Source organism: Apodemus sylvaticus, chromosome 1 (assembly GCF_947179515.1).
Source record: "Apodemus sylvaticus chromosome 1, mApoSyl1.1, whole genome shotgun sequence".
In the NCBI taxonomy this organism is placed as follows: domain Eukaryota; kingdom Metazoa; phylum Chordata; class Mammalia; order Rodentia; family Muridae; genus Apodemus; species Apodemus sylvaticus.
In genome coordinates, this window is record NC_067472.1 from 132,780,715 (window position 1) to 132,801,119 (window position 20,405).

Here is a 20,405-nt window from a genome sequence, read left to right on the forward strand (position 1 = left end):
CTTCAGAACTCCATGGTCATTATAGAACAGGAAGTACACTAATGACTTTAATTCACATTAAAAGCACACACAGCACATTATCCTGACTTAACAGTTGAAGTGACTGAGGGTAAAGGGTTTCTCTAGCATTCATTCATTCATCACTATATGTGCTTATATAAAACATCAGTTAAATTACCTTATGAAAAACTGACTGTAAACTGAGTGTGATGGTGTGTGCCTATAACCCCAGAACTTGGGAGGTGGGGGGCCTCACACATGCTCAACAGGAACTGAACAGCAGGCCTGACTGCCCTTAAAGCATGCATGTGTGTATATTTATGTTCAGGTGTGTACACACAGGAAACCAGAACAGAGAGTCAGGGTCTCCATGAACCTGGAGTTCATGTTCCTTAGCCAGGCTGGAAGGCAGCAAGTAGTCCTCTTGGCCCCCCCTTCCCCACCCCCCGCCCCCAGAATGCTGAGGTCACAGAAAAGCCTGAGAGCATGCCTAGCTTGTTACGTAGACACTAGGATCCAAGTGCAGGCGCTCATGATTACACAGCAAGAGAATCATCCTTTATGCCATCACTCTACTGTGAAAATCTGTTAGCCAAGATGTGAGACAGAACTCATTGATGAAGGGCAGCTACGTTGGTCTCCAGATCTTTTGAATTAAATTTTAAGAGGACACTGAAAAAACACTATAGACACCAGGAGCTTGTGCTTAGTTTCCAGAATACCTGGCCCTATAGTGAAGAACATGTGCATTACTCCCTTTCAGATTTAATTTTGCACCATGATCGCACACTCTAATTACTCATTGAAAATCAATTTTAAAACAGGTTCCTTGAGCTAGACAGATGGCTCAGTAGTTAAGAGCAATGGCTGTTCTTCCACGTAACCTGGGTCTGATTTCCTGTACCCATATGGTAACTCACAGCTATCTGTGACTTCAGTTCCAGAGGTGCCAACGCCCTCTTCTGGACTCTGTGAGCATGGCATGCATGTGCTGCAGGTGTAGATGCAGGTAAAACACCCATACATATTACATGAAAATAATCTTAATAATAAAAAGAAGAGTCCTTAAGGGAACAAGTTGGTGACAAACATTTACACAATTAAAATGCTTGTAAGCATTTTTTATGCATACATGCGTTGTGTCAATATACCTTTGACAGCCAACTGACCTGCATTTGCACAGTTTTAATAGTCATTTTCAGATTTAATCCTCCTGTACTTGCCTAAGTGAATATGTTCTTCAGCGCTGTCTCTTGAGCTTGACATTCCTGAGCGCTCAGACTAGCTTGTCTTCTGTGAAGTTTAGCAGAGGCAAGATCGTTTGAAAAATATTTCTAGATTTAAGGAGCCTAATGTGACATAAATACTCATTTTAATATCTGTTCTTGGATAGGATCCTGGATCCAGGAAAAGAAAAACTAAATTGTGTCTATATTAGATTAATTTGATCAGGGTTAACTTCTTGATTCAGATAATGATGATAATATAAGAAAAGTATCTTTGTTTTTAAGACACATATTAAATTATTTAAGGGTACAGAAATACTCTCTGAAGGAGAGTGATAAAGAAAAGTATTCTGGAAAAATATGAAATATTGTAACATTTGGTGATTTGAGGGAAGAATACACAAATTCTTTATACTATTTCTTTTCATCTATTTTTCTCACTAGGTATTTTTCCAGTGAGAGTCATTTTACCCATTTTAAAGTCTGAAATTATTTAAAAAATCCTTTTAAAAATAGTGTCATATTTAGACCCTACAATAAAATGAATGCAATGTATGCATCAAAGAGATTTTTACATACCAAGAGGAAGAGCTGAAAACTGATATCTTAGCAGTTATGGTTACGTATAAAGGCAGTCCAAAGAGAAGCAGACACATTTTAGAAGTTAATAAGAAAAATAGTTAAGGTATACTTAATTTTTTAAAAAAAGTAATATACTTACTGTCCAATCCAGGATGACTGATTGTCATCAATGAGATGGATTTTGTCAATGGAGAAGAAATGGCTGACGTACAGTAGTTAAATCCCTGTTGTTTAGACCTGTAACATGTCTACAAAATAAAAAAAATGAAGAATGAGTTCCATGTATATATTCATATATTTAGGTATATGTAGAATTTGCACTGACCCACCCAACTTAGTGAAGGAAGAAGAGGAATCCGGTCTGCCTCTGCCACTTAAGCCTCCTGTTTTCACACGGGACTGGTGAGTATTCACCATTTACAGTGGGTTTCCATCCCTCAGAGCACTTAACAATGTTTCAAATTGAGTAAGTACTCAGTAGGTATCTTCTGGGCACACAACCTGGTAAGTAACGTCACCAGAAGCAACAGACTACATAGAGCACTGCTCCTTTGAAATATCAGGCCATCTTCAGAGACTGACAATAGGAAATGCTATTGTGATTATAAGGACTTGGGAACTGAGATGTGAGCAGAAAGCAGTTCAAGAGCATTAGCAAAGCAGCAGTGCGTCTGGGAAGAGGCGAGAGTTCTCTCACTTCCTCTTAGATCGACTGTACATGAACAGAGGGTGATTGCAATTTAGTAGCTTAACTTCCTCAGTACAGTTACTGGCAATTTAAATCCTTGGCATTTTAAATGCCATGTAGCCCAAGCAAAAGCAGAGGCTCCTTTTAACACCCCTGAAGGAACCATTTTTTTACTTCTGGTGATAAGGGACTCACGTCTCCTTCAGTTTGAAACAGCTCATGGGAATGCTCTCGCAAGATGAAATCTGCCTCTTTCTGACTCACACAAGTTGAAAGAGATACTGAGCATGTACTCCTAGCATGCACTCGCTCATCTGGGCCAAAGATTTCTGATTATTTAGAGGTTGTTCCATGTGTAACCATGGAATCTGAGGCAAACAGTTGCTATGTTTCAAACACAACTGTGAGGTCTGAAAAATGACCTCAGAGAATGGCAGGCTTTTAAGGGGAAGTTGACTGCAGGCAACTTGTCTAGATCAGAAAGATACATGCAGCACAACACCCACTCTGAGGTTGTGCACAAGAGGAACTAAAGGTAAGATGAAAGTTCTATGAAGACCATGCATAGCACAGCACACCACAGTACAAAAATGCTGATATTTATCTAGAAGTGTTGACTTTACCTAGAAAGAATAAGTCAGAAAGATAGCAATGATAATTAGTATCATTTATTAAAAGACAAAGTCTCTGTCAAATTTCTCAGAAAAGGTTACACAAACAGTATTAAGAAAATGAAAATATTCTCATTGAAAACTGGCTACTTCTAAGTCATGGAAAGAAATAATGAGAACAACCGTCACCAAGTGCAAGCTAAATGTTATGTGGCATCAGACAACTCACTTATAGGGGCGTGAAGCTCTCACAGTTAAGGGAGGGATCCCACAGGCATTTCTTGAGCAGTATGATGGAGACAAAGACCATATTTTCTCTAGCAAATAACCTTGGGGCATGGATTTTCAAATTTCTAAATTTAATAATGGCATGTATACGTTAAAACTCAATTTACAACATACTTGAATACTTTCCCAATCCTAAAACATTTGCTGTGATGGAATATTTAAATCTTCAGAGATTAATGTATTCTTTTAAAAAAATATTATATATATAAATATATATACATATATACATATATATATATATTTGTATAGAGTGTTTTATCTGAATGTATATTTGTGTGCTATATTCACATCTGGTGCCCCTGGAAGTCAGAAGAGGGTACCAGATTCTTGCAACTGGAGTCATGGATGGCTGTGAGCCACTTTATGTAGTGCTAAGAACCAAATGCCAGTCCTCTGCAAGAGCAGTAACTGTTCTTAACCACTAAACTATCTCTCCAAACCAACGGATATATTCTTAAATATTCATGTTTAGTTCTAAAAATGTGTTATTGCTATAACTGAAGATACTATTTAATAGGTAAGTAATCATGGTACTAGTATTTACTAGTACTAATAAAAAGCATAAAAATGAGGTCATATTTGGGGGTAATATTCCATTACCATACCACACCCAGCAGCATTACATACTTATTTTAGCCTTACCTGCTGATCAAACATCCTGTGATGCTGTCTCTGGTCTGGCTCCAGATGTTCTTCTGAAAGTGACATCAAAGAGTTTCTCTGTTCCTCACCACTGAAAGGGTTTCTGAGTTCATTGGAGTTTGCAGAGCTCATTTCTAGAGATGAGGATGGCTTATTTCCAACACCTCCTCCTGTCAAGCCTTCCAGACTGAAACTGAACACAGAGCACAATAGTTCAGCCACTGTTTGTAGGTCTCAGAATGGGAAGACACAAATATCCTTCTAACTTGTATATTTATTTCTACGTTTCCTACTCAAAGTATCTACAAGAATACAGAGCATATAAGTATCACTCATTTCCCCTCCAGTGGTATTGGATGCTGAGAATGAACACCATACACGTTTATTTCCCTACCTCATTCAACTTATCTAATGTTGAACCAGATACCATCGTTTTCTCAGCTGTTTTTTCACTATACCATATGTACAGACCATATTTATCTTATCATCTATGTGTGTGTATGCTTTCATTGATGTGATAAAAGTAATCTTTCCAGAATCTGACTCATCTACTGCCAAAAGCACAAGCATAAGGAGTTTTGAGAATGGAAAGTGACTTGGCTGTGTGCTCACCATGTGGACCTTGATAAAGCTAGACTCAACTGTATTTTGGTTGACTCTAACAACTTTCCGGGTACACTTCTACCCAGAAAACTCTGGTTTCACTAATGAGCAATACCATCTGTACACATCTGGCCAGATGATGGCTTGGTGAGAATCATCAGCTGCAGAGACACGTAATACACTGAGCATAAATGCTGAGAAAGGTAACACGACTTGGAATTTTAAAAGGGAGTTCTGAGGTACAGATTTTGTAGTTACTTTTTGTAAGTAAGGTTGAAGAAGGCGGCTATCTGTCTAACCTCTTTGGAGTTGCTTACTAGAATAATGCACACATTGGCTATAACTACATTGAAAGAACTTCTTTGAAAGAATAATACAGTTGTAACTGATTGTGTTCTCAGCTAGCAACCAGCTAGAATTTTATTTGGATGTATACTGAAGCTATATAGTTACTTCTGTTCTGGGAAAACTGTACAGTTAATTGCTACAGTTAAGTTAATATATACCAGCTCCAAAGGGTTACTTTTTTCTTCCTAAGTTACTTAAGAAATGAAGCCATATGCCTCTATTTTCTCCAGTGGGCAAATTATTAACACATTTGTTGTTCTTATTTCAATTTAACAAGAGAAGTCATAATGAACTGCAACTAAATGTTTCTGTAGAACCTTTTTGTTTGTTTGTTTGTTTTGTTTTGTTTTTTTTTTGTTTTTTGGATTTGATTTGTTTTTTTTTTTTTTTCAAGACAGGGTTTCTCTGTATAGCCCTGGCTATCCTGGAACTCACTCTGTAGACCAGGCTGGCCTTGAACTCAGAAATCTGCCTGCCTCTGCCTCCCAAGTGCTGGGATTATAGGTGTGCGCCACCACCGCCTGGCTATCTAGAACTATTTTTTAACACCAGGCATAAGAAGAAAGTTTACCTAAGTTGCGAAATATCTGAAAAGCCTGAGAAAACCTGATCTATGCTTCCCACAAAACTTAATCCTGAAAACATTTTAATAATTAAGTCTTGGCTGTCTAACTCAAGAGACAAATAGGAAATGATGAAGTATCTAAACTCAGAACCTGACTGTAGGACTTGAGAGTATAATAGAAACCAGGGCTTAGTAGCTGTTTTGATTCACTGTTTAAGAACCTGGGAACTTTGAAAGATAAAGGCAAGGGCTTACAGCATAGACACAAGGTTCATGCAGAGACCGCAGCAACCTATTGCTACTTGAGAGAAACGAAGCAGCAGCAGTGGGGACTGTGTTTAGGCCACAGTCCTGCAATTGGGTTAATGGCGTCCACAGCCAAGGCGCAGCAGTCTACTATGCTTACAAGTATCGCAGGCTGCCCGTGTGCATTCCAGCTAGAGAAGCCAGCTATAGCCCAAAGCCAGAGGTCTTACTTTATGGTTCCTGGTTTGGTGGCTGGACATGAAATACTATACCTTCTGATATTAAAGTCAGCATTCAGGGCAGCCGAGTACTGCACACCAGAGGGACACCAGCTCATACTGGAGATGACATCAAAGGCAGAAACAAGAAATGGAGGGAGAAAAGAGGAAATAGGTTTGGGTTATTCAGTTTAAAAAGAAAGGACATAAAGGTAGACTTATGTAATCATTAAAACAAACAAACAAACAAACAAACAAACAAACAAACAAAACTGAATGTAACACTGAGAATTTAGGAAAAGACTAGAAAAAGAACCACAGGAATTTATTACTGTCCAGCTGATGTCCATTCAGACATTGTTTTGTGGAAGATCATATGAGCTCTTTCTGGGATAACTACTCCAAGTGAAATGTAAGAATTTCTTCTACTAATCCCTTGGCAAAAGCTGTACCCCACTCACAGCTCCCTCTGCAGACATTCCCACAGTGGTGTTCCTAATTCCACCACTGTGGCCCAGTATCCCTCTGTACCCATCCCTGCTCGCACACCCGCAGCAGCCACTCCTAAACCTGAATGGAAAGGAAACACCACAAACAGCTCAGCAGCCTCACTGAGAAGTCAGGATTTTCTGTGTGTGTTTCCATTCCAGATCCAGACAAGCCAGGCGATTTATGAATCTTATGCAACAGTTAACTCATAGTTCTTCTCTAGAAGCTATTCACTAGGTTTTTCTGCTTAAAATAAGGCAAATATGATAAAGGCCACACTTTCCTTATAGTTTTACACCGATAAGCAGATTTATTTTTCTAAAGTTCTATGGCAGTAAGATGGAAAGGTCTTTTAAATTTTAATTTTGTATTCATTTTCCTCAAGATTAAAAAAAATCCATTTGGTTACCTGCTTCCTTGATTATTCTATACAATATAGCAGGGGAGGAAAGTCCAGGGTGGAAAGGTTAAATAAATTACAGCATCCAAAAAAGCAACCAATTATATTAACCAGTCCTCTGTGCCTACAATTTTATCACTGGCCAGGATCTTCATTTGCTTATGTGTTTAGTTCCTTGAGACACATGCCCAAGGTGTAGTCTTAGGTCACAAGTTTTGATTGTTGCCTAAAAAATACTGTTTTGGGGGCCTTAAGAATCTAAGTGCTATGCTTCTGTCTTAAAACAGCAGCAGCAAAGACAACAAAGAGTGAAGGCATGGCTGAAGACGGCAGAGTCAGTCACTGGTTGAGCCCTAAGCTCTAACATCTTTGCTTGGTGGACACGATTTTGGGCAGAGGAAAGGAGACAGGAGATGGTGGGATGCTGTGACAGTTTCCTCTATAGCATCCAAATAGTATGACGAATTGCAAATCCGATTAAATAACAGTGTAAAGCTCAAATAAGGAAGAGAAGAAATACAGAATTTAAGGCATCTCTCATCTGGGAAGAAGGATTAGATTAACTCAAACTTACTTGTATGAGCAGAAGTCAAATATAATGACAAACATTCTTAAGGCTCAGAAGTCCATTCTTTCAAGTTATTAGTTTCAAACTTCCAATTGGATACCTAAGTATCTGTTTTTACTACCCACTGCCCCACTGGCAGGGTTTCTTTGTGTAGCCCTATCTGTCCTAGAACTTGCTCTGTAGAGTAAGCTAGCCTTGAACTCTGAGATCCAGCTGCTTCTGCCTTCCTAATGCTTAGATCGAAAGTGTGCGCCACATGCTTGGCTTTAATTTCTTATTAAAAACAGAAAACTATTAACTCAACATACACTGTCAAATTATAATTCTTAAGAATAAGAAGGATCTCTTTGTAGTTTTAAATATTTTCTCTCCATTAAGACCATGATGATGCTGTGAAAAGCATTTAAGATGTAGAACAGGAGGGAGAAAAAAAAAAGAGTTATACAAGTTTCACAGGATCCAGCAAGTTGCAAATGATCTAAGCCTTCCCTGACTTTTTTAAATTAAAGTGTATTTCTGAGAGCCTCTAAAATCATAAGGTTCTTTGACTTCGAAATTTAGTAAGACCAGTTTATTTTGGAGAACAACTTTCTTTGTTAATACTTGTTGGAATGTTTCAATTTTATAAGTTTGATTATGAATCATGTTCTTCTGACAAAAATAATTTTCACTTGGGGCCCACTGTAAGCTCAAGTTCTGATGTCTGAGGTGTGGAACTTGGGCCACCCTGCAGGCAGGGTCTTGTCATCCTTCACTGTGTAATCAGGTGTGCACTTTACACAGTTCATGTTAGTTCATAATGAAGAGCTTTTACCAGAGAGCCACAAAATATTTGCAAAGGTTTTAGATACTATCTATTGAGAAAGGCATTTAATAATTTGTTCCCCTGAAGAACAACCTAATATCATGCACGATCATTTGAAGTTCATGAAAATGTCAGAATTTAAGATCAAAATTTCCCCTAAATTATGGAATTAAAGGATATATCTTAAAATGATAAAATAGGAAGATTACTACTTTGCCTTTCTCACAAATATTCTACAATAGATATAAGTATATTTACAAATGGCTCTTTATATGAGAAAATAACAATAAAAGAATCACACTTCTGATTTCTAGATACCTTTTTTAAACAATGGATGAAAAATCAACAATAGCTCTACAAAACAAGTCTTTAAAACATGAAGCAACTGAACATGTTTTAAATAAATATGACTTCTTAGCTTACAAATATGAGCTTCATTTTTTACTTGATAAGTAATTATAATTATCAAGCAATTCAAAAATAGGTATCAGTTTATGCCAGATTGTTTTCTAAAAATACTACCAGGTAGCCAGCTAACAAAATCTTTATAGTGTTCAGGAATGTACTGAAAATACTTTAGAACCTGTGTGTGTATGAGTGAGCGAGTACATGCATATTTCTAACTGTTCTTGTTTTCTTTTTCTCTCTGGAGACAGAAGAAAAGTATCCCCCATATCCATTAGCTATATATATCATAGAAAAAGCCCCCGAATTCTCCTAGAAAAAGTTATCTGAGCCAGCAACAGTGTGTATATTATAAATTTAGGACTAGAAAAAGAGACTTAGTTTAGAGAAACTATTTCCTGCTTGGTAGACATAGCAGTTAACAAGCACCTGTATTTTATTTGCCTGCATTAGAAATAAATGTTTAAAAATGTGGTCCAATCACGGTAACCAGATGAGATGCTTGTTAGTACATGCTCAGAGATGACATGGTTAGTTCAATTCAGTGAACTCTGTACCTTCTCCTATGAATGGGAGGTCTCCTGACAACATGCCCAAGAACTTGCATTGAACTGAAAATGAATGATGGAAGAGGTCAGTAATGGAGGTGAACCATGACACACAAATGCGTAAAACAGAGATCACACTGAGAAGAAACATAATCCCAAAGACAAATAGTACAGCAGGGAAGAGATGGAAAGACTGGTATGATATGAATATCAGAACCCCGAATGCCTGACAAAAAGGTTGTTTTTGTTACACTGGTACTCCAAATAGTTAATCAGTTATCTTAATATGGAGATTAGCATAAGTTACAAAAGTAAATGGGTCAGAAAAAAGCGACATTCAAAACATTAAAAGGGGTTTCCTCAGGCTTTAAAATTTAGGTAACAAAAACACATGTAATAATATACAAATTAGTCAAACTAATATAGTAGTAAAAAACCTAACTACTATTCCATTGCATCTCAAGGTATTAAGACAGTACTAGATAATCCTTTACCCTAAGCTCCAACAGGCACAATATACAGGCTTAAAATACAAATAGGTAACAAGCATAAGATCACCATGTAACCTTGGGCGAATCTTTAAATCTGGCTTCCATTTTTTCATCTGAGCTACACGATTCAAATACATATTCCTCTGCAATCAGTCATTGCAAACAGATCTACAGTGAGTTTGTAGAAAAATATATATTTATAAAATAAATCTCCATTCCCTGGTCAGTCCTTCATCATCTAAGACAAGGATGTCTTATCAAGAAGTTACTCAGGCTTCGGGGAGTAATTTCTGCCCATGAGGATCATGCCTTATGCCCATATGAATGTTTGAAAAGAAAGCTGCATGTATACAATGGGAAGAAAAGCCATTAAGAACTATTTTTTATATAACCTCAAATTTAAAAAATATGTAAACAGAACATAAGAAGATAAAGAACACTTTGGCTTATTTTTAGACTACCATCCTAATGCCATGGGATAATATGGGATTGTACAATGACTTGACTGCGACTAGAAATTTAGTTTCTATTGTAGATGATGTAAAGTGTCTGCAACAGTCTTTTATCACACAACTATGGGGAAAATAATAGCTGACTCACAGAGACGATTAAAAATTGGTGTAAGACAATATGCTATGAAAACGTCTGAAAAAATGGCAAACCAGAAGAATAGAATTTGATTCAGAGCTCTGTGAGGGCAGGGATTAATATTTTGTTTATATCTATTTCTCCAGAACCTACAACACTGCCAGACATAAAAGAAATGCTCAATCTGTGCTGGCTGAGTAAATGAATAAATGAAGGGCTGGAAACTGGCTCTGTAGTTAACTGAACTAGCTATTTTTTCAAAGGACCTAGATTTGATTCCCAGCACTGAAATGGTGCCTCACCATATGGTTAGTTATAGGTGTCTATAAATCCAGTTCTAGAGAATATGATGTTCTTTATGGCCTCCTTGGGCTATACAGCTATAATACAATGAGGAAAAAAAGCCCCCAATAATCAAATTATTTATAACAACTGTTTTAAATCAACTGTTAGTAACTGAGTATGAAAACTCCTGTCTACAATGTCAGCAATTCACGGACTATGAGAGGGCAAAGTATGCTGAGTTCCTAGCCAGCCTGTACTACACGCACGCAGGCATGCACACACCCAACCCCATTCTAAAAATCAGTCAAAGAAAATGCCTCCAAAAACAAGCAGCACCCCCTTTACTGGCTGAGAGCATCTCCTAGGCAGGTAAAGTGGCCCTGGGGCAAGCACACCTGTAACTTGTTATATGCTATAGTATTTGAGCTATAAAATTAAACATTTGAGCTATAAAATTAAACAGTTAGATCACAAGCCAACTTCTTATGGGCTGCTGCTAAACTGAAGGTTTAATACTGGGATCACGTAAATATACACACAGAAAAACACCAACAATTTGAGTATGTGTCACGAGTCTTGTGTCCTCTTGAGAATAACACAATGATAACTAATACTTTATTAAGTTTCTGTATTAGAATATGTGGCTTTAATTCTCAGGGAACACCAAACCACATAGATGTGTTTGGACTGTAAGATTTCATATTTACTTAATTAAAAATTAACAGAATTCTCTCTTCTAGATTAATGAACTTCACTGATTAATTTGGTAAGAATAAGCCTTATCCTTTACTAAATATTCACTATGTGACAGTAATAGCTTATGCTATCAAAGATATATTGAAAAGAAGTATTCTGCAGATGAGAAGATTAAAGCTTACACTGTTCAAGTAGCTGTCTGTCCTCTACACCAAAGCTGGAGTCAGAATGCACATCTGCCTGGTTTCATCTGGGTTACCTTTTTTCTACTACAGTGTTTCCTAATTTTTTTTTTTAACCAGTAACAATGCTAAATCAGATATTCCCAAAAGAGAACAAACACTGAGTTATGAAATGCACGGTCCCTATCTTACCTCCGCTGGTTCATTTCTGCATCGCTGGCTGCATTCTTCCCAGGTCCCCAGCTATGCCTCCGGAAGGGAGAAAGAGAACGCATGGAACTCCTCAGAAAAGAGCTGTTTGCAGGCACTTCGGTGATGCTGTCCATCTCCTCCTCTTCCATTTCACCAGAGCCAGCAGGCTCACTCTCACTCTCCCGACTCTCAGGTCCCACTCCATGGCTGAAAAAGCCATTGGAACTTTGATGATTTCTGGACCTCTTTAACTTTGAAGTCTGAGGAAGGGACACATCACTGCCATGAGAAGAATGTCGATCCAGGGAAGCTGTGTCATCTGTGGAAGAACTGGATCCTGTTGTATCACAAAGCAACTGCTCTTCCTCAGGCTGGAACAGAGAGAGTGCGCATGGCTGAAACCAACAAGTCGAGCAGATACTCTGTTCTATCAGACCCAGCCAGTGCTTCATAGTCGCCTGGACACAAGCAAGATTAAGAATCCACTTCAAGCTGATTTTTTTTTTTTTTTAAAACATCCATGACCATAATTAGATTCTAAGTCTTCTGGCTTCCAACAGGGCAGTGGTTCTTAACCTGTGGGCCATGACCCCATTGGTAAATGTCTATCTCCAAAAATATTTATATTACAATTCTTAACAGTTGCAAAATTACAGTTATGAAGTAGCACTGAAAATAATTTTATGGTTGGGGGCCCCACAACATGAGGAACTATATTAAAGGGTCATAGCATTAGGAAGGATGAGAACCACTGTAACAGAGGAATGTTCTAGATCTCTGTCATTTAAGGCACTAGACTATGTAGAAGGCACATTAATTTTTTTTTTTTTTTGTGTGTGTGTGTGTTTGGATTTGGTTTTTTTTCGAGACAGGGTTTCTCTGTGTAGCCCTGGTTGTCCTGGAACTCACTCTGACCAAGCTGGCCTTGAACTCAGAAATCCACCTGTTTTGCCTCCCAAGCGCTGGGATTAAAGGCGTGCGCCACCACTGCTCGGCCTAATTTTTGTTTTTAATGGGGAATAACAATTTTTAGTTTAGTTTTTCCAATCCACCATCAAATGAAATGAAGAAAACCCTTGAGTCTCTAGGATTTCTGCTTTATGACCCTCCAAGCTCTTACACCAGGCTTCCAAAAGGGTGAACTGAAACAAGCCAGCCTACAGAGCTGCGTCACAGTAGAGAATTTACTATTCCTAAGCCAAGTATGACTGCAGTTTGAAAACTGCCTAACAGTTTCCATGCCATCAGAAGTCTGTCGCAGGAACATAAAGAAAGGACACTACTGCTTCTGAGTTTACTGAGAATGGGTTGTGTGTTCTAAAGCCAAGCTACATAAAATAATGCAGAGAATACCATTTTTAATAAGGTGACAATGCTCCCTTCCTGGCTAACCTTAGTACCTAATTATGTAAATCTTGTCTTAGTAGCCTGGCATCCTCTACTTACTGAATGCATGATATTATGAGTGAGAGAAAGATCAGCTCCATTTCATATTATATTTTGGCTTCATATTAGACAAGGAACAGGGAAATAGGTAAAGGCATGCAGATTTTCCCCCTTTTTCACAATACATTCCTAATCAAGACATTTGGTGATAGTAAGGAGAATCTTTAAAACAGGCTCTCACTATATATCCCTGGTTGTCCTGGAACTCAACATAGATCAGACTGGCCTTAAACTTACAAAGTTTAAACTCATCAGAGTGCCTTTACCTCCTGAGTACTGGGATTAAAGGTGGCACTGAGTCCAGACTTTGGTGCAGTGCTTTAATAAGACTAGTCAAAGACAAAGAAGTAACTCCAAAATTGTTCTTTTACCTCCACAAATACACCATGGGACACCCCATCATGCCCTCATGCAAGCACACAATAATTAAATAAATAAAATGTAATGAAAAGGTGAAGACATATGTCTTTTTTTTCTTAAAGAAAGGTCAAAATTCACAAGAACTAATGAGTTCTTTAACTTTGGAATGGAAAACAGCTCTGAACTTGGAGTCTTTTTAAAGGGCATATAACACTTCTAGCCCAAAGCATACTACCAGCATAAAGGGCACCTTCCTACACTTTGGGCTTCAGCTTATCTTCACTCTGAAAAATTCAATCTCCTAGACTGCTTTGTAAACACAGTGCGAGAAGAATGGATCATATGAATGATCATAATGAACAGTGGCAGATCAGAAAACGGAGGTCCCAGATCCTTGAGGAAGCCCGCCATGTCACAGCTAACAGCACAACCCAGACGTGAACCCAGACTACGTTGATTCAAACAGTCCTACTGTGTTATTTCAGTCGCCTTTTAAAAAACCTAGTAAGAGCAAGATCTTGATGTTAGCATCAAAGAGTCTCTTTACTGGTTTAAGAGGCAAAATAAAACTACCTCATTATGTAAATTCTAGTGTGCAAGAGGTATCATTTTAAAATAAAAGTATTGGTGGAACGTAATGGTACACACCCTGTAATCCTAAACCGTGGAAGGCAAAGCAGGGTGACTGGGAACTTCAGGATAGCCTGGGTTAAAACACTACGGAGGAGCAACAGTTCTGAGTTAACTTCTATTGATCACATTCTTCTCATGACAGCAGTTCCTAGTATAGGAATGACTCCTGGTCATAATAACAGGCACCTAGTCTAAAGAGGACACTTCTTAAAGAAATAAAATAGTTCTATCCACCAACTTACTCTTGAGTGTGTGTGTGTGTGTGTGTGCCAGGACTGGCACTACCCATGCACTCCACCCTTGAAGTATATTCCCAGCCTCAAATCTAAAACTCTTAAAACAAGTCAAAAGTCAAACTTTTAACACAAGTATGTATGTATGTATGTATGTATGTATGTATCTATCTATCTATCTATCTATCTATCTATCAGTCAAACACAGGTATCAATATTAAAACAAAATGAGAACAACTTGTAGCCTGTTCATATACATACCCTCATCTCTCTAAACATTTTTTATTTTATGTATATGTGTGTCTCACCTGTATGTACATTTGTATACAACATGCATGCCTGGTGCCCTTGGGACTCAGAAAAGGGAAACAGATCCCCTGGGACTGGAGTTACAGACGGTTGTGAGCAAATATGTGGGTGCAGGGAACTGAACCCAGGTCCTCTGGAAGAGCAGTTAATGTTCCTAACCACTGAGCCATCTGACTCCCATATGCATTTTTTTAAAAAGGCAAAAACCTGACTAGAATATATCCTTAACACAGACTCTTTCCACAGAGAATGCTGTGACATTTCCTGATGTTTACTTATTATAACTTTGCTCTCACTTAGATATAACCTCTAACATTTTAGAGGTGAGAAAACAGGGTAACTCAACACTAATTTTGCTAGTCAGCTGGCAGAGCTACGTGTTCCCACCTCCCTTTTAGAGCTCTTTAGATGATTCTAAAGACAGCTAGGATTGAATACTCCGAAATTAATAAAGCTGTTGTTAAAGTTACAAATAGAATACTGAGATATGTCTTTTTAAAAAAGATTTATTTATTTATTTATTATATGTAAGTACACTGTAGCTGTCTTCAGACACACCAGAAGAGGGCATCAGATCCCACTACAGATAGTTGTGAGGCACCATGTGGTTACTGAGAATTGAACTCAGGATCTCTGGAAGAGCAGTCAGTGCTCTTAATGGCTGAGCCATCTCTCTGGCCTGAGATATATGTCTTAATCTCGAAAATAAAAGCCCCAAATTATAAATCTTTAAAGCAAAACATAAACACAGGGAACAGAAAAGCAAACGGGAGGACATGCAAAGCAGTAAGCTGAATAAGAATCTATTAAATTATACTTCATCAAATTAGAAATTTTAGCTAACCAAGACATTTTTGCATAAGTGAATAGGCAAATGATAATGAGAGAAGATATTTGCAAATCATGAATCTAATAAAGGAGCAGTATCCAGGATATATATCATCCACTCCTCGGTAACAACAAATAATCCAATTATTTTAATGGGCAAAGATATGAACAGATGCTCTATACAGGAAGATACATGAGTTGCCAATGGACATGTGAAAATCTGTTTAATATCACTAGTTGTCAGGAAATACAAATCAAAACCATAATGAGATAATATTGCATGGATACCAGAAACAGTAACGATGAAAACAATCGTGCTTGTTACTAAGGATGTAGAGTAACTGGGATTCTCATACATCACTTGTGGTGTTATATATGCCATGTATACGACAATCTCAATCAAGAGAAAACATCCTTGATGGGGAATGTTCCTTCGGAAGGGTTGAATGGTCACTGAGAAGGGATGCCATGTAAAGATACTTGTAAAATGTAAAGATACTGCATGGTTATGCTTATAAAGTCTGGTGTGTTCATGCAGTTCCAGGTCACAAAGTTAGTGGATGCATTTATCAAAAGCAAATGAGCTAGGAGGTGGTGGTGTGTGCGGTTAATTCCAGCACTTGGGACGTAGAAGAAGGCAGATTTCAAGGTCAGTCTGGTTTACAGAACAAGTTCCAGAACAGTCTGGTCTACCCAGAAAAACCCTGCCTTAAAAAAACCAACTGACCGACTGACTGATCGACCGACCAACCAACAGTCAACCAAAGTCAGGCAGTGGTAGGGTACACCTTTAATTCCAGCACTTCTAGCAACTAGAGGCCAAGGCAGGAGGATCTCTGTGAGTTCTAAGACAGCATCGTCTACAGAGCAAGTTCTAGGATAGCCAAGGCTATTCAAAATAGCCCTATCTTGAAAAATCAGAAACAACTGACTTTTCAGGGTTTATATATAAATTACACACACACACACACAGAGTTATATATCAAATGTATTTCCCCCAAATCCATGAACCTTAGAAAAATAACGATTCTAAGAATTTACACGTGTGTATGGACATAACTGTAATTTTTAAAAACTGTATCATCAAATTTAGGAAGACTGGTGTAAACAGAACACACCTACATAGTAAGTAAATAGTAAAAAAAAATGGGGCAGCTGGAAGGTAAACGGATGGGTGCTCCCTCTAAATTCAACAGTACTTTTTACCCTGTGTTTTTATAATATAGTATTTTTGGGGAAATGCCTGTGTACTTCTCTTAGAAAGTTATTCTATCTATATCTGTATCTATAGAAAGATAAACATTATATTGCTAAACACAAGAAAGACAAAACCACCCCAAACTTTATACAGTTACTATATCCAAAGGAATCATTTTTAATACTGACAATAAATATTTTTTTATTCAGCTAGGATTTATTATTTATATTATACACAAGACATACTACTGTCTTGAAAAACAACTAACATTTTAAACACGACATGTCCTAAATCCTAGCATGTTTTAATGTACAGTATTCTACCTAAGAATCTTAAGTCCTGAACCAGTTATTTGCACCAACTATATTTTATGATTACATACTTTATTTCTCAGATAGTTCCAAACAGAATTGCAGGATTTCATCTCAGTTTAAAAACAAAGTATAAATTCATGTTGCTGATCTAAAAACGACCTTAGGAACAGGCAAATATTTGTAAGAATAAACATAAGGTTCTTAACACTCACCAAAGAGTCACATTTCCCAGGAGGTGCATGCTGTTAAAAAGACCTCCAAAGGGCTAAAGATAAATAAATGCTACAGGAAGTGACCTAATGCACCACTCACAGTTCACAAAAAAGCATGTTGCAATGGCTTGCTTAAAGATTCCCTCCAGACCCCAAAAGGCAGAAAGAGAGGAACTTAAGGCCCTGGGAAGACACGAAGTTACTGACATTGCACAGCACACACTCTAAGAATGTCCAGAGAAGAATGACTTTAAGAAAGCAGAATGGAGGGTCTGTCTACCAACTGGTTTTTAGAGTCATACTGAAGAAACTGAAAGTAAAGCAACAAAATAGGGAAGAGACTTTATAGTCAAGTCTCAATCCTTAGTCATTCAGTTATTTTAGACAAACTTGTTTACCTATCTTAGGATTTCTATGGCTGTGATAGAACACCATGACTGACAGTGGGGAGAAAAGACTTTATTTTACTGTACATCCATATGACAGTCCAACACAGAAGTCACCGGGGCAGGGGCCCAGCGGCAGGAGCACACACAGAGGCACGGAGAGCACTGCCCACAGGCTTTGCTCCTCAGGGCTCACTCAGCCTGCCTTCTACAGCACCAAGGACCACCAGCCCAGTGACCTACAGGGAGCTGGGCCTCCCCCATCAATCACCAATCACCAAAATGCAGCATAGTCTTGGCCACAGGCCATTCTGGGAGGGGACATTTTCTCTCTCCTTTTTTTATTTTATTGGATATTTTCTTTATTTACATTTCAAATATTAGCCCCTCCCCAGGTCTCCCCCCTGTAAACCCCCATCCTATGCTCCCCTTTCCCCCCTCGACCCTGGCCTTCTCACGAATTTGCGTCATCCTTGTGCAGGGGCCACTGAATTGTTTCAATTTTAGTATATGTGCTGCTGAAGGGAGCACAGGGGTATTTTCCTCAAATGAGCGTCTCTCTGGTCAAATGACTCGAGCCTGGATCAAGGTGACATAAAACTAGCCAGCACACCAATCAAAACCTCTGTCCCTTCTATGGTAGAGGGACACACACACACACACACACACACACACACACACACACACACCTGGTTGCTGGACTTATGAAATGAGATAAACATATATAGAAATATTCAGGTGAGTGCCTTATCAATATTATTAACTAGCCCTTAATTTTATCAACACTAGGAAAATGACCAAGGACTTTTTGTCATTCATTGCTTTGGAACAATAATCGGAGGAATCATCCCCACCCCCAGCCTGACCTGGTCCCAGGCCATCTGGACATTCCCAGGCAGTCATGAGGAGGGCAAAGTTCACCCACCCTGCCTGGCTTTTTTCTAAAACACTCTGAGAGTTTACAATGTAGGTGGAAGGTTGTCTGAGTTACATACTTCAGCTTAAAAAAAAAACTGTTGTCTATTCTCCCTGGGAACAACTGTGCAGTATCTAGCGAAGGTCCTTTTTATAAATCTTCTTAACAGAGAGAGACAAACTATTCATATGCTATATACCTAAGAGGTAGGCAAGCAAATACTTCCTGAAGGAAGATTATTCGACTTAAAAAACAAAAGTTAAGCTGGAGAGAAGGCTCAGCAGTTAAGAATGTTTGTTGCTCTTCCAAAGAACCTGAGTTCAATTCTCAGCATTAATGCCAGGTAGCTTATACCATATGTAATGCCACCTCTAAGGGCTCTAATGCCTCCTTCTGGCCTTCATAAGCACCCCCAACACATATGTAAACAGAAAAATAAATCTTAAATTTTTTTTTACTATTAAGTTAGACAAGCACACATAACTGAATGATAATTTTTAAAGTATTTATTATACAGCTCCAGGCATTATGAGCCAGCTTCAAAGCTAGAATCTTTAACCTCACTTCTACACGAGCACCTGACTTCTACACTTCTACACCTCTTCCCTAAAAGCGTAATTTAAAAAACACATTTGTTATGGGTGCAGGAACAGAAGGAAGAGAAAGAGAGGGGAAGGCAGGCAGGTAAAACAGAAAACCATTAGTTTTCTCCTTTCTATATAGCTTCAAAGGCAAATCTTCCCTTCTTCATTCCTGTGAGACTTGGCTGAATTACTACACCAAGCTCAGTCCTCCTACCCTAGCCTCCTGACTGCTGCATTACAGGCATGTGACACCATGCCTAGCCAGCAAGTGACAAGACAAAAATCCCAAGATTGCACCATAATCTTTCCAAAGTCCTTCAGAAGACAGTCAGAGGAACAGGGTAGAGAGCATTAGAGAAAGACAAATGGAAGATGAGCGCTGATGGACAAAGCAAGAACAGCAGAATTCTTTAATTTTATGATATCATTTCAATACCATATCAGTTAAAACACAGGGGTATCACACTCAGTTTTGGATAGCTGGGTCACCCACTGACAAAGCTGCTCTCCGCACAACGTCACAGTTACGAAACTAGGAAGACACTTCTTCACAGCTGGTAAACACTTTTGACCCTTTACTTTGGTCCTTACTATTAGGAAAAGCAAGCCGGGCGGTGGTGGAGCACACCTGTAGTCCCAGCACTCTGGGAGGCAGAGGCAGGCGGATTTCTAAGTTCGAGGCCAGCCTAAACAGAGTGAGTTCCAGGACAGCCAGGGCTACACAGAGAAACCCTGTCTTGAAAAAACCAAACCCAAAAAACCAAAAAACCCAAAAAACCTAAATAAATAAATGAATGAATGAATGAAAAGGAAAAGCACCTGTGGCATGTAACTGAGTACAGCATGACTATGCTGTGTGGAAGGCATCTGCGGCAAACAGAAACAAACCCAAGCTCTCAACCTCCATCTTCCCTAACTTTTCACTAGAAAAAAAGGCCAAGTTCTCTACCATAGATCTAGAAAGTCCCAATTAAGCAGTCTGGAAGAAAGATGATTTCATCAGGCTTAGCTGTAAGTTTCAGGCATCCACACATTAATCAGAATGACTCTATGGTTAGTTTATGTGTATGACATCATACAGTCTGAGCTGTGGTCCCTTCCTAACCACTGAAGGGTGTTCCCTGTCATCTGACTTAGTTCATTCTAGAGGAACTCCCACGCTTTTTGACTTTAATGCAAGCTTAAACTCATGTAACCAGCTATGGTTTTTCAGAAAATAAATCTAATAAATGTGGCCAATGCCCTTTTCTAAGCCTTGGCAATACGGACTTTCCTTCTTTAAATAGAACACTTGCATGCTCCTGTGCGTGATCTAGCTAG

The 20,405-nt window shown here is 38.5% G+C and overlaps 1 protein-coding gene across 9 annotated transcripts in view; it reads right to left on the reverse strand.

Moving 5' to 3' along the window:
* Akap13 (A-kinase anchoring protein 13) overlaps positions 1-20,405 on the reverse strand; it is a 283,839-nt gene that overhangs the window by 62,647 nt on the left and 200,787 nt on the right. For 5 of the 9 annotated variants that reach the window (XM_052160528.1, XM_052160521.1, XM_052160538.1 and 2 more), the window contains 5 exons: positions 11,667-12,037; positions 9,242-9,295; positions 6,072-6,137; positions 4,038-4,230; positions 1,948-2,056 (listed from right to left, as the gene is read on the reverse strand). In XM_052160528.1, the coding sequence (XP_052016488.1) occupies positions 1,948-2,056; positions 4,038-4,230; positions 6,072-6,137; positions 9,242-9,295; positions 11,667-12,037 (793 nt within the window). The remainder of the gene's footprint in view (positions 1-1,947; positions 2,057-4,037; positions 4,231-6,071; positions 6,138-9,241; positions 9,296-11,666; positions 12,038-20,405) is intronic. The other 4 variants (XM_052160563.1, XM_052160576.1, XM_052160546.1 and 1 more) reach the window with 3 other exon arrangements.